Source organism: Pleurodeles waltl, chromosome 9 (assembly GCF_031143425.1).
Source record: "Pleurodeles waltl isolate 20211129_DDA chromosome 9, aPleWal1.hap1.20221129, whole genome shotgun sequence".
Lineage (NCBI taxonomy): Eukaryota > Metazoa > Chordata > Amphibia > Caudata > Salamandridae > Pleurodeles > Pleurodeles waltl.
This window is the reverse complement of record NC_090448.1, coordinates 994,516,084-994,528,936: the sequence shown is the minus strand read 5'-3', so window position 1 is coordinate 994,528,936 and position 12,853 is coordinate 994,516,084. Positions and strand designations below refer to the sequence as shown.

General features: G+C 40.9%; 1 protein-coding gene across 12 annotated transcripts in view; it reads right to left on the bottom strand.

Moving 5' to 3' along the window:
- KTN1 (kinectin 1) overlaps positions 1-12,853 on the bottom strand; it is a 653,615-nt gene that overhangs the window by 181,324 nt on the left and 459,438 nt on the right. For 7 of the 12 annotated variants that reach the window (XM_069208520.1, XM_069208523.1, XM_069208524.1 and 4 more), the window contains exon 29: positions 5,801-5,887. The exons of the other annotated variants lie outside the window; for them this stretch is intronic. In XM_069208520.1, the coding sequence (XP_069064621.1) occupies positions 5,801-5,887 (87 nt within the window). The remainder of the gene's footprint in view (positions 1-5,800; positions 5,888-12,853) is intronic. 12 annotated transcript variants of the gene reach the window in all.

The following is a 12,853-nucleotide window of genomic DNA, read 5'->3' as shown; positions in this document are numbered from 1 at the left end:
GGAAAAAAAGGTGGATCTTTATGGAGGACAATAGAAGCCCTGAAGAGAACAGTCAATGTTATAATAGCGGACATAGAAACCATTTAAATTGCTGCAAGCCACTTCTGATGTACTAGAAATTGAATGATCTCTGCTTTTTCACCTGATGACAGGGCATGAAATGCTAGGTAAAAATAATGGTAGTGAGAAAAAATTCAGGTAGCTCTGGCAACATTAGTTCTAATGCACGTTCCTCTGCAGTTTATCTTACAATATTTGCTGGAGCCCATTGTTTGTATATGCTAACAAAGTACTGACTTTATGTGAAACACATTGCAAAGCCCACTAGACTCATGGTGTACGAAATTCCAAGGTCAGTAGGTAACACAACATTATAAACACTTAAGGGGATGTAGAATGATAAAACATTTGGAGAAGGAACCCTGATTCCTTCAGAACCAGATTTACAGGAAGAAAATAACTATTTCTTGTAAATCTTTGGAAAATCGCTCAGAACACTTCTTAATTGGGATAAAAGGGCCCTGGATAACAAAGAGAAGGAACAGAAAGACATGGTGACAGCCTGACCTATTGTTGAATCTGATCTGATGAGGCACAGGCTTGTTGTCAACTATCTTAAACCATGATGCATTCAACATCAGATTTTCTGTTCGCTTTTAAAAATATCTTTAATAGCGCTACTATAAACGGTAACCAGTTGTTTATTCACCTTGCACTTATCAGATCTGGAAATACGGACAACAGGTCTCTTAGGATCCACTCTAGTAGCACCCACTTCAACTTCAAAACAAGTGGAGATGAAATGAAAGCTAAAAACTGAATGTATTCAGTTTAAACTAAATTGCTGTGTCAGGAAGAAAAAGGTTTCACTCCCAAAGTCGGTAGCTCACTCATCCTTCTTAATATCATAACTCTGCAAATGCTGAAATGGTGGATCTCTCAAATGGGACATTTCCCGCTGAGCATTAACATATGTCACAGAGAAGATTGTTAACTAACCCCTTCAAAATATAGGATACTACTACAGTCCTAAAAAGAGAAGGCCTAATAGGTGAAAAATGGAAACCTATAGCCTCTTGGCTTCGCTGGAACATGTAGACCTTCCTTGGCAAGCTGTAAACAACATGTTTCTTATCTTCAGTAACACTTTTCCAGTGGATACTTGATCTTCACATAGAGTCACCATCTTTGACATTTTTCAGCAATGCCTCCCATCTGTGGTAGGAGTCACTGGTATGGCAACAGCCATGGGACTGTTAAAGCATCACACCAGAAAGTGACAATATGGGTCCATAAAAGCTAAAGGACTGTCTCTTCCCTTCAGTGTTAGAAGATGCTCTGAAAAGAGAACGCAAGTGATTAAATGTGTTCCCCACCAAATAATCGAAAATGGCAGTACCAGATTCAGCTCCCACATTGGTATAATCCAACTTTAAGTTAGGTGTAAATTCACTAGACCTTTTAAGAACTGCAAAACAAAAGGAGCCTTAAGAATAAGATCTCAATTGGTAATAAAGAAAGCAGACATTGCAGCCAAATAAACACTGACAGTGTTTATAGTCAATCCTTCCAGAGCAAACAGAATGACTGTTTGGACCTTTGCTTGCAGAGTATTAATCCTATGAAGAATATGTGCAAACATGTTCTACTGCCTTGATGCCCTTGGCTATTTTCTCTGGTAATATGTACATGGCTTGATTCCCTTCTAAACAAATGGTCTGAAAGCTGAGTCTTAATACTCTTTTGTCCACTTTTGTAGTGACATTAGGTGTTCTTTCAGTGGTGGCTTCCATGGAGGGCATTACCAAAGCTGAAACAGACCTGTGTATCATGTCCCTACAGCCAAGTCCATGATAATGAGAATCACTTCTGCTGTGACCTTGAGGAGCACTGTGTGCATCTCTGCGACAGGTGGGAACAGTTTATTTAAAAATAAAGTATTCACCCTGAACCATGCCTAGAAAACTTCAGGCAGCAAAAGAAACAATTATTATGCTCTGGGTGCTGATGGTTTGTACCACTTTATTGTAGTTTTATGTCAATCTACAAATACATTATTTCCAATGTACTGACTGCCACAATATCCCAAGAACATATCTCAAGTTAAGTATATGTGGAGCTAAGAATAGTAAATCTATACTTCCTTATACATATGCTTATGTCGGCAATGGGTTTGTTGTCAATATGACAGACACATTATCATTGCAGGTCAATACAAAAACCACAATATTTTGACAGACAACTCTGCAATAGACGCCCATAATGAAACCACCAAGCATTTAATATCGGTAGAGACACATTCCATTTTATCTGACTTTGGTTGTCAAACAATCAGCTGCTAAATTTGTCCACTTGTGAATGCCTACCAAGTGACCGCCTGATACCTGGATATTCCTGTCCAAGGCCCAAAATCACACTTGCACATCGCCCATGAAGAATCTCTTAATTGTACTCTCCTCTTGTGTGTGTGTGTTGCATATTAGTAGAACATCTATCATAGCAAAGGCTAATGTCTTTCTACAATGGCCCCATCAATACCAGATTTTTATAACAAACATGAGCACGGTATTTCTTTGCATTTAGCAATTAGATGGGAATCTACCTTGTTAGCTAGCCTAAAAATTCAACATGAATCTAACCCTTTCAAATCTTCACTGGACTCCTGCACTTTATTAGGATTAAACGTGTTCCCCCTGACCCGCAGAATGAACACTTGTATTATTTATGTGGCCCTGAACTCCCAAGATGTTTTCAGTAGGCTCCCCAATCCTTACAAGATGGATCAGCTACCATTGTTGCTTCATGGGCTTGAGGATAACATGGTTCCTCTGCTGGTGAAGTCTGAAGGCAGGATCACCACTGAAGAGCTGCATGGACCTTTAAAGATGCCTACAAAATGTGTGAAACAAACAACTCAAAGAAACCTGGGTTCATTCTAATCCCCCTACTGAACTAGTCACATGCATTGTAATTGTTAACTGGTGAAGTCTGTTAGCCTGTAGCAAACTGGATTGTCTTTAATCTGGTCAAGAACTAAAACAGGTGATTCATCACCAAAATAATGTTCACTCCTTCCTACGTCAGAAAGCTTTACCCATTGATGAATTTAGGACTTCTCTAATAAACTGAGCCTGTTTGACAGTACCACAGGCATCTTCTCTAAATTGACATTACAAATACAGCATGATTCCAAGGTTAATATTTCCCCCTCCAAGAAGAAATCCATTTAAATATAGTTTAAGTGCTTCTTGGGGGTGTCGATGCAAATTGTCCCAGAGGAGGCCACTGCACTCCAAATCTGAGCTGCCGTCTTCTGGTCAGTCTGTCCTCCGTCCCTAGATTTCCAAAACAGAGGCTGCCTCAAAAAGACTAACACCTTCTGAACCCAGCTTGGGAGTCAGCAGCCTATTTTTGGGCAGTATAGTTATACTGAGATGTAGTAGACAGCTGCAAAGATCTTGCAATGCGTCCCAACTTTATAATTGTTCACAACACATGGTCTACTTTAATAAACTATGCCATTACATTGAGAGGCATATGCACATTTTGGACTGGACATCCAGCAAAAAAACAGCCAAGCTCAAACATGAATGACATCTTACTCCAGGGGGGAGCTTTCTGACGTTCTACTGAATCAAATGATTCAAGGCTTGACTGTAATGACTGGGCAAATTTAAACCTTGAATTACTAATTGTCTCAATGTACCCACCTGCTTATCAAGCAAATGCTCCACTTCCCCTTACAGTAATGGCATTCTGTATAATGATAGTTAGCCACATTACTGGTGATATTTACCAAGTCTGAAGCAGCTAGAGTACGCTTTGCAGCATCCATTCCTTTGGATGCATATTGGTAAACAAGGTCGGAGCAGCACCTGGTATTCCTCTGGCATTCGTTGCATCGACTTCAAGAGGTCCCACTACACGAATAATTGTCAAATACATGGATCCCCAACACTGGCCTAGGTAGTATTTTAACTCCATTTTCTAAAAGACAAGTTCCGAGGTAGACTTGTACTGTGTGCCTATAATGGGATTCTTAAAAAATTCCATTAGGAAAGTAGTCTTATCTATCTGGACATTTATGCAAATCCTCTCGGATTGACAGCATTTTCAACCCAAAGTGGAGGATGTTCTAATTAAAAATGCAATGTAAGAGTTGATAACATCTTACATTGTCAGGTGAAGTGTCTACCACACTAGTGTTCTGAGTTCCTGAAATGCTTTATCACCTTCCCTTCTCCATTCTCATTGTAATGGAGTGAAGTTTCTGCAAAATTATCACCATGACCGCCAATGTGTTACATCTCCACTGGCTCAGAAGAACCTACATCGATTTTCAGAGAGCGGTAGAACTTCTAAAACCCAAAGATGACATGGCACCATAGGTATCGACAATATCATGTACTAATCCCCATGAGATGAGGATGCAGAACAGTTCTGTCTACTAACAGGTCCCTGTGCCTGCTCCCCAACAGAGTTTTTTCCCCCACAACCATGGGGAATGTTTCCATGATCTAATAAATAGTATGCAGAATATTCTAGCGTTAGTAGAATTGAAAAACACAAGCCTACACAGTGAAGCATGCTTTGGTTCTGAAGAGGCCAATTCCTTCCTCGTGAGTGTCATGATAGAAAAGACCACTCCTTTAAATGGGTTCAATTGAACCATAAATGGCACTGCTGGCTCTGAAGTTAGATGCCTCTCCTTATGAATGCTGAGCCTGAAATGTTTTACCAAAGTTGTTTAGCAAAAAAAAAAAAACAATACCATCACCAGCTTATGACTGCCTGAAGTGTGTTTTGGTCTTCCTCTTTATTGAAAGCAATGACTGCAACTGAAGCCATTACTTTCTTTTCTTCAGTGTGCTGATCCATCGATGTTATCTTGAGGCAAGGACTGTATTTTCAGCAGTCTCACTCCACACACAAAAACACTATATACAGGGGTCATGGGTTTTAGTTTTTGATATCAACATCTTGCACTTCATGCAAATCTTCAGGGGACAAAAACACAAATGGAATTTGAACTTGCGTGACCCTGGCTCTAACTCCTAGTGCATTCTTGTGACCCAACACATGGGCACAGGAAAAAAACAGACAAGATGAGGCAGGAAACTGCTTGTTATATCAGTACTGTAAGTGGTCACATTCGATCAGCATTGCCCAACAGTACCTAGCGTAGGTGGTGACATTCAGCACCATAAGGGCAGATAACAAGAGGACAGGTTTCTAGTCAAAGGCAGAATCTCAGGAGGGAATGGTATCCATTTAAATGGGTGGTTTCATATGGGATTCAATTCTATCATTTCGTTAAAAAGTAAATGGTATGCATTACATTTCTAAAACTCTGAAAAGGATTGGAACACACTGTGTATAGAAATGTGGGATGTCACAAAAACAATTATTTACAATAATAGAAATTAACAATCACAAAAACAGAACACCTGATGAAGCAAGCATTTGGCAAGGTCAAACAATTAAAGCATAAAAGCAAATTTAAGCATGAATGCTAAACTAACTTTTGTAGCTGCATGTGAAATATGAACAGATAAATATAGGTAAAAGAGAAATATGTGAAATAGGGCAAAGAATTCTAAGCCATGCTGCAAAGGAAAGCAGACCAACGAGAAGAAACAGATAAGGCATCCTGACAAGTAGCAGAATAGTGTTCATATGCTCAAGAAATGCATATCTACACTGGATTTGCAGAACAAGATAGATGATTAAGTCTGGTGATTAACATATTCCAGATTTAATTCCAGTTTAATACACTGGTTCTAAGAGTTCGCATTACAACCTTTGCAGTGCTGTTCACTTTCTCCTGCAGCCTTTTTTCAGTTGATGCCAATGCTTCCATGGCTTGCCAGTTTTTCATTCGTAGGTCCTAATCATTTTTAAAAAGAATCATTTCAGTTCATCCGAATATTCCTTAGTTCTCAAATAAATTTGCATGACACTCAGTAATTTGCATTTAAATGCATGTTACTGTCTGCTTATTGTTCAAAGAACAACTAATAAACAGTGCAAACAGCATGGGATTTAAGCAAGCTATTCACAAATGTTTGTCTCATTTGAGAGTCAAAGCGAATTGCTAAATTATTTGGATGGTACGATCCAATGCCATTCAACTGTGTTTACAAATACACACTAGTTTACTATGCAATAACAATCCAGTAATTTGATTGCACTTTTGAGAAGGAGAAAGAAAGCATGCACAATGTAAAGAAAAGCCACCAAACCACACATTGGAAATAAAAGTCAGCACATGTTGAGTACAAATTCATAAAAAAAGAAAATAGTTTCTATTAAGACCTAAACATTAAGAGTTAAAGCCAAACATACAAGAAAGCATCTTCAGGAACGGAAACCAGAAGAGATACCTACAAGAGCCTAAATGACTGCCTTTAATTGACAGGTGTCAATGTTGTTTCATTTTAGAGCTATCTAAGAATGTTACAGTCTTGCGGCTGTTTGATGAGCATGTGTTTGAGGTCACCGGTTGGTTCCTGAGATTCCTTCTGAGCCTCACATTTTGCTATCCTCTGACTGTAGATAAACTGATGTCAGATACCTTATCTACCAGTTTGGAATGTTGTCACCCCTCTACTCTTGTACTGGAGAAAAGATACAGAGAACCGTCTAATAAAAGCTGCCGGTCAATTTGATGAAAAACTACTGCCCAGCGCTCTTTTAATACATGTGAAGAGGGGCCATTAAATTGAGGAAGCACAGGCAAAGGTAACGTCTCCAAACAGTACATTGCAGAGACCTGCATGGACCGCTAGTGAACGAATTAGAATGTGAGAGATCGTACTGCTTCTTCCTCCAGACTTCTGGGCTGTCCAGGCTGGGCACCAGAACAATATTTGTGTAGCACAAATTTTGAATTTGACAGAAAGCTGTGGCAGAGCCATAACTGAGGATCCATCTGAGTTTTCTTCAGTTTTAGATGCTCAGATTCCATTTACACATCTGTACATAATCCTTTGCTTTTGGTTGGGCCTCGCCTTCCACACTTATATTTCTACTCACTTCGGGTTTCAAGACAAGCTTAAAGAGATGCTTCTCAGTCTTTCGGATCTAGAGTGGACTCGCACATTTTGTGTTTGCAGTACTTGGGCACCAGCTTTATTTTCAGTCTCTCAACAAGAGGCTGCTTTCAATGATCTAACACAGTGGTTGTTAACCTTTTGACTTCTGTAAAATCACAATGAATCATTTTTCTAAGCTGGAGACCCTTGCCCTACCGATTTCTACAATGTCACCCTCAAACAACAACAACACAAAACTGCAAAAACAAGAAACATTAAACAAATACACAAATTAGGAGAAATTATGAATCACAAACATCGAAATTGAATATTTAATGGGAATGTTGGAGCTTTTTTTAAATTTGGTTACATTGCTAAAAGACAGCAGAATTGCAGACTATCAGGTCACTTTGTCTTTTCTGTTCCTACTGCATCTTCTTGTTAGCATATACTAACTAGTGCTTCAAAACGAGGCCAACACAAATATATATTACTGTTTTTGCATTCCTCCCACAATTCAAGTTAAGGGTACCAAATAAATGTGTATCCTTCTATTTCAAATATTTGAAATTCCTTCACATTTACAAAGCGTTTTAGAATTTTTAATTTCAATTTTGTATGTGTATTTAGTTTATTAATCTACTACTGTTATTTAATTTTCTAAACAGTCATGGTACAACTAAGGAGATGTCTCGGACCCCAGGGGTTCACGGACAACAGTTTAGGAACACTTTAGGGTGTGTGGCCATTCAGATTAAAATGGGGATAACAATGAGACCTCTGTGCTACCAGGTCAATAAACCATTGTTTACACTATGCAGAAAATAGGTGTTCTGTTCCTAATGATCTAGTTTTCTTAATAAGTCAAGGGTGCTTGGAACTGAGCCTCTATCCAAGGTGGTTTGTGGGCCACACTTGTTCCATGTCACAGTTAATAATTTTGGAGCCATGCTTTAGGGTACCACGCAACGCCTTCATACATAATCCTTTTCAGAAATTCCTTTGAAGTGCCGTAAACCACTAATTAGATTGGGAGAGGCCTGCTGGTCTGATGCTCTTGGAGAGTTAAACAGGGATGTCCTACCTCAATGTGCTAAGCCTGTCCCAATAAGAATTTTGGAACCTTCCTTGACAAAGGCTCTCCTACTGCTCACCCGTCCCCATCAATAACTGGGCCTACATCTGTGTCTGGAATGAACTAAGGCAGACAGTGTCACTGTGTAGGAGAGGATGGCCTTTGTAGTGTGCAAAGCTGGGCACACTGCGTGGGCGGCAACCACACATTGGTTTACAGAGGTAAAAACTAGATCACCTAATGCTCTAATTTTTAAGGTAGCATGATGGAGCAGTTAGGTAAACTTTGGAGAAGTGCAAAGCATTTGTTCTACCCACAGTATCAATCATGCAACTCACACAGTCAAAGAAATAACTCGAGACCAATTTATAAAAATACTTCAGATGGTTATGTCGTTTTTAAGACCAAGATTATCAAAATTGGTTAAGTACTTTTTGAGATATGAATTTTTGAAGTTTAATAAAAATAGTCTTTGTGCGTATTTACGCACCATAGGAATCAATGGAAAGTCACCTTTAAAAATACACATAAAATCTCAAAGTTACTTTACCAAGTTTTTATTTTGCAGGTTGGTCAAGAATGTTGGTGGGCACACTGTGCCAGCTGGAGAATATCGGGCGGCTCCCAGTTCTAGCGGGAGCAGGAGTGAAAGGACTCCGAAGCTGTTGCAGGGCCACTGCGGGAGACCACTTGGAAAAGGTCTATGCAGGTAAGATCATAGATGGTTCTTTGGGGTCCCCTTGGAGGGTCGAGTTCGCAAGGGGTGAGGGATCCTTGGGGCACTGCAGGTTCTTCGTTAAAGGGCAGAGGGTGGCCTGCAGCAGAGCGAATCGGTGAGCCAGGAGCTGTGCGCAAAGATGCCCTTTGGATCTGAGGTAAGTCGGTTTAAGGGTCGTTTGCAGGACCACAGGGACTTTTGGGCGAGAGGTCCGGGGTGTTCCTGAAGTCCCTCAACTGGAGCTTCCTTCTGGTCCTTTTTCAGCCCCAGGTGGGCTGGTTTTCCTGATGTCCGACATCAGCTGACCAATCCCCACGGTATTAGTACGGTTTGACCACTGGAGGGCACAGTGCCACCAAACTTGGCACACTTGCATGGTTTGTCCTCGCGATCGTCATTGTCGTCGGGTCCAGCTGCGACTTCTGGTTCGGGAGTTAGCAGCTGGTCAGTGAAGTGAGCCTCACTGGTTTACTGGTTTCTTCTTGTTGTAGAGTGGTACCTCCGTCTGGAGGGAGTTCTTGGACAATTTTCGAAGCCTGGAGGTCCTCTGGGGTTCTTTAGAGTTTTTCCAGTTGTCCAGTAGCTCCTCAGCAGCAATTGCCAGGGCATGGTGCTTTTCTTTGTGCAGCAGGTCCACAGTTCTCGTGCCTTGGCATCTTGTTGGTGCTGGTCTTTTTTTGGTCCATTGAACCGGATTACCTGGACATGGGGTGCCCACTAAATACTGAATTTAGTGGCCGTTTTAGGGGGAACCTGGTAGTGTCCAATGGGACACCTACCTTTGGGTAGCTACACTCGCTACAGTGACCACTTCCTGTGGGAAGGGTCACTTCCCTACCTCTGACTGGCTATTTTACTTTCATCTAAGATGGAGGAAAGTAAAATGTGTCCATCTCGCAGGCAACACCTTAGGGGTGGTGCATGCCAGGTGGGGCCACTCCTCCTATCCTTTGTGTAGTTTCCCACCCGAGAATCATCAGTGAAAATCATCACATCTCCAGCAGACTCTCCTCAACAATGTCGTCCATGCTCACCTCCACTGTACACACTCAACATGGTAGCCTACATACTCTTCTTTCACCAGGGTCATTAGATGAACATATTTCCAAACTCAATGGCAATGTTTCTAACCTTGTGCAGTGGGCGGACAGGAAGCCTCTCTCCTTAGTAGATGCATGTCTACTGGATAGGAACACACATTTCAGATTCTACCACTGGATCTTGTTCAAGAACAGAAATGGTCTAATTTGTCCCTTGGTGAACTTTCATTCTTAGTTTACTAACTGGCTAGGTCGCAAATTTAAGTGACATCTTGCAGGTGTTATCTTGCTGTGAAAGATGCACCCAGAATCCCATTGTAATTTGGTTAAGACATTGTTAGCTAAGAAGCCTGTGGAACCCTTGCACAGTGAAAGGAAACTGTCTCCTTCACTCAGAGTTACGAGCTTGCGTAACCTGACTAGTTGTAAGCCTTGTGTACTTGGTGGGTATGTCTTTCAAATTAAACCTGAGGAAACGTTTTTCTGAAACCGTTCTAACTTAAAATTGTTTGAAATATTCGTTTTATGCTCAAACGGTCATTTAACAAGAAGTTTTTTAAAATGTTTCCTTCAGAGAACCTGGACCACTCCTTTCATTTGGCCTCTCTACCATCTCAGATTTAAGTCCCCCCATGAAAAGACCTCAGCACTTAATCGGTTTTGCTAATTTGTTGATGTTTTGGTATTTTCCTAAATATTTAGGGTGCTCTAACCATTAGTTAGACAGTCTGCTCGATTTATTTTAATAAGGGTCCGAATTTCTTTTTTCTCCTAAGAAGCCCTTTTCAAAACCGCTTTCTCTTTTCTACTAATTTATCTACAAATACATTTTTCTTCTTAGTAATTTTATGCAATCTACCCATTATCTCTGAATATGTGTTTCCCATTTCTATAGAAACTGAAGTCACTCACCTTAGGTAATGATCTTTACAATAGTGGACATTTTTATATTTCATCAGGTGACGGACTAAATCCAGACATTTGTTTAGCAATGCTTCTCGCTAATGACAGAGCCGATCCAAATACAGTCACCAGAGTCCTCATCACCCATTTTCTTCCTTCCACAAAGGCAAAGACAATAAAGACAGACCAAACCCAGGGCAGAAAGAAGAGTAACAGAACAAAATCCTCGTCAGAACAGGGGCAGTGTAGGGTGATAAAGAATCTGTGCAAAGATTAGGTACTCATGGGAATGAAGCTTACTCAAGGCAAGTTACTTTTCTTTTTAACTGATGTAGATTTCTAATCTTAAGAAGCCTTCCAAAACAATAACCAAGCAGGATGTGGGTCAGAGGCTTTCTAGCAACTCATACAGAATCACTGCTGGAAGAATGCTCTACCAAATTGTTCCACTGACCTTGCAACAAAGTTGAGAAATAAATGCTTTGTAAACAGGATGTAGATCAACCTCGCTTATTTGTTGTGGAGTGAGTCATCATACTTTCAGGCACTCCTTTTGTTTGCTAGTCATAACCAAGCTTAACTTCTAGGACTATTCATCCAGAGAATGCCTTCTTTCTAACAGCTTTTCCTTTTTACAAACCCAAGATCATGATGAAAAGCAGCTAATGTGACCTGTATTCCTTGGACGTCCACACAATATTGCTGAGGGATCTCATTGGCTTGCATGTGCAATTTCTCCCCGGCTTTTGAAGGGTGAGGAAGAAAGAACTATTGCAAGGAGCAACACCTTCTGTAACATGTGAAAATGAGTGCAGTGGAAACGTGGAAATGAGAAAATGCTTTAAGTAGGGGGATAGAGGCTGCTCTTTCAATACTAATTTGTGTAGTGGAAAAGGGATGCAACAGATGTTTGGAAGAGGGCACTTATAACTCTCCAGTTCTCCTGGATGGAGTAGTTGTCGCCATAAAAAAACAAGTTTAAAGTGACATAAACAGGGAGACAAAAAGTTTAAGAGGGAATGATTTATGATGACCTTTCAACTCTAAAGGAACCCTGAAGAAGAACTGTGCTGCAGGTTAGACATGGCTCCTACGTGCCTTTTGGCTATAACTGTATTATGTCTTTGCTTGCAGACGCCTTCTCCTTTTCGGTGCATATTAGAATAAACTAACAGTGGCGCTCTGCTGGCGATCAAGGCAATTCTCAAGACCATTTCCCATATCCCCTACAGCAACACTTCTGCCTCTGAATCCTCTCTGGCTCCAGGGCCTCGAGGGACAGTGTGAGCACTTTCAGATAATCACATGGAATCCTTCATAGGTCATTATGGCTTCCCTGTGCAGAAACTTCCACGATTGGCCCATTCAGGTTTCTAGGATCACCTAGTGCCATATCTCTATCTTTTAAATGAACGCTGTTATTAGAGGGCTTGATAACTTACCGTTACCTTCATTATGCACCTAAGACTAAAATGCATTGCCCAGGGTAGTAACTCTTAACAACAACACAGAAAAATGTAGATGAAGATTCCTGGGCAACTGATATAAATCCACTTGCAGAGTGCCCGCTGTGACAAATATCTGGGAACACATGTGTACACACACATACACACGTGTACACACACACAAACACACACACAGCGCCCCCTGCATTCTCCACACCAGCAAGATCTGGTGTCAAATATACTCCTATATCTATGGCCCAAAATGACAGTGCAATTGCTTTGTCAAGCAACCTGGATCCTACCACACCCCCCCTTCTTGTTTATACAAAACATAGGTAAACTGTTGTCTGTGAGGATCTGCCTTTGCCAGTCATGCATCTAATGGAGGGAAGTGATCAGAGCAAGGCATATTGCTCACCGCTTTAAGATACTGATGTAGCTAAGACAAAGCCCTCTCACAACAAAATTAATCAAATTTGCCCTTCAAAAGGGTGTCCTGAGTGTAGCCTAAATTTTTCTACCAACCGATTACGTGTCTGCACCCACAAGGAAACAAGCAGACTCCTCAGAAGGACCGGACAGGGCATCATAAAGATGGTCCTAAACTGACAGAACTGCAGCCGAGACACCACTCAGGG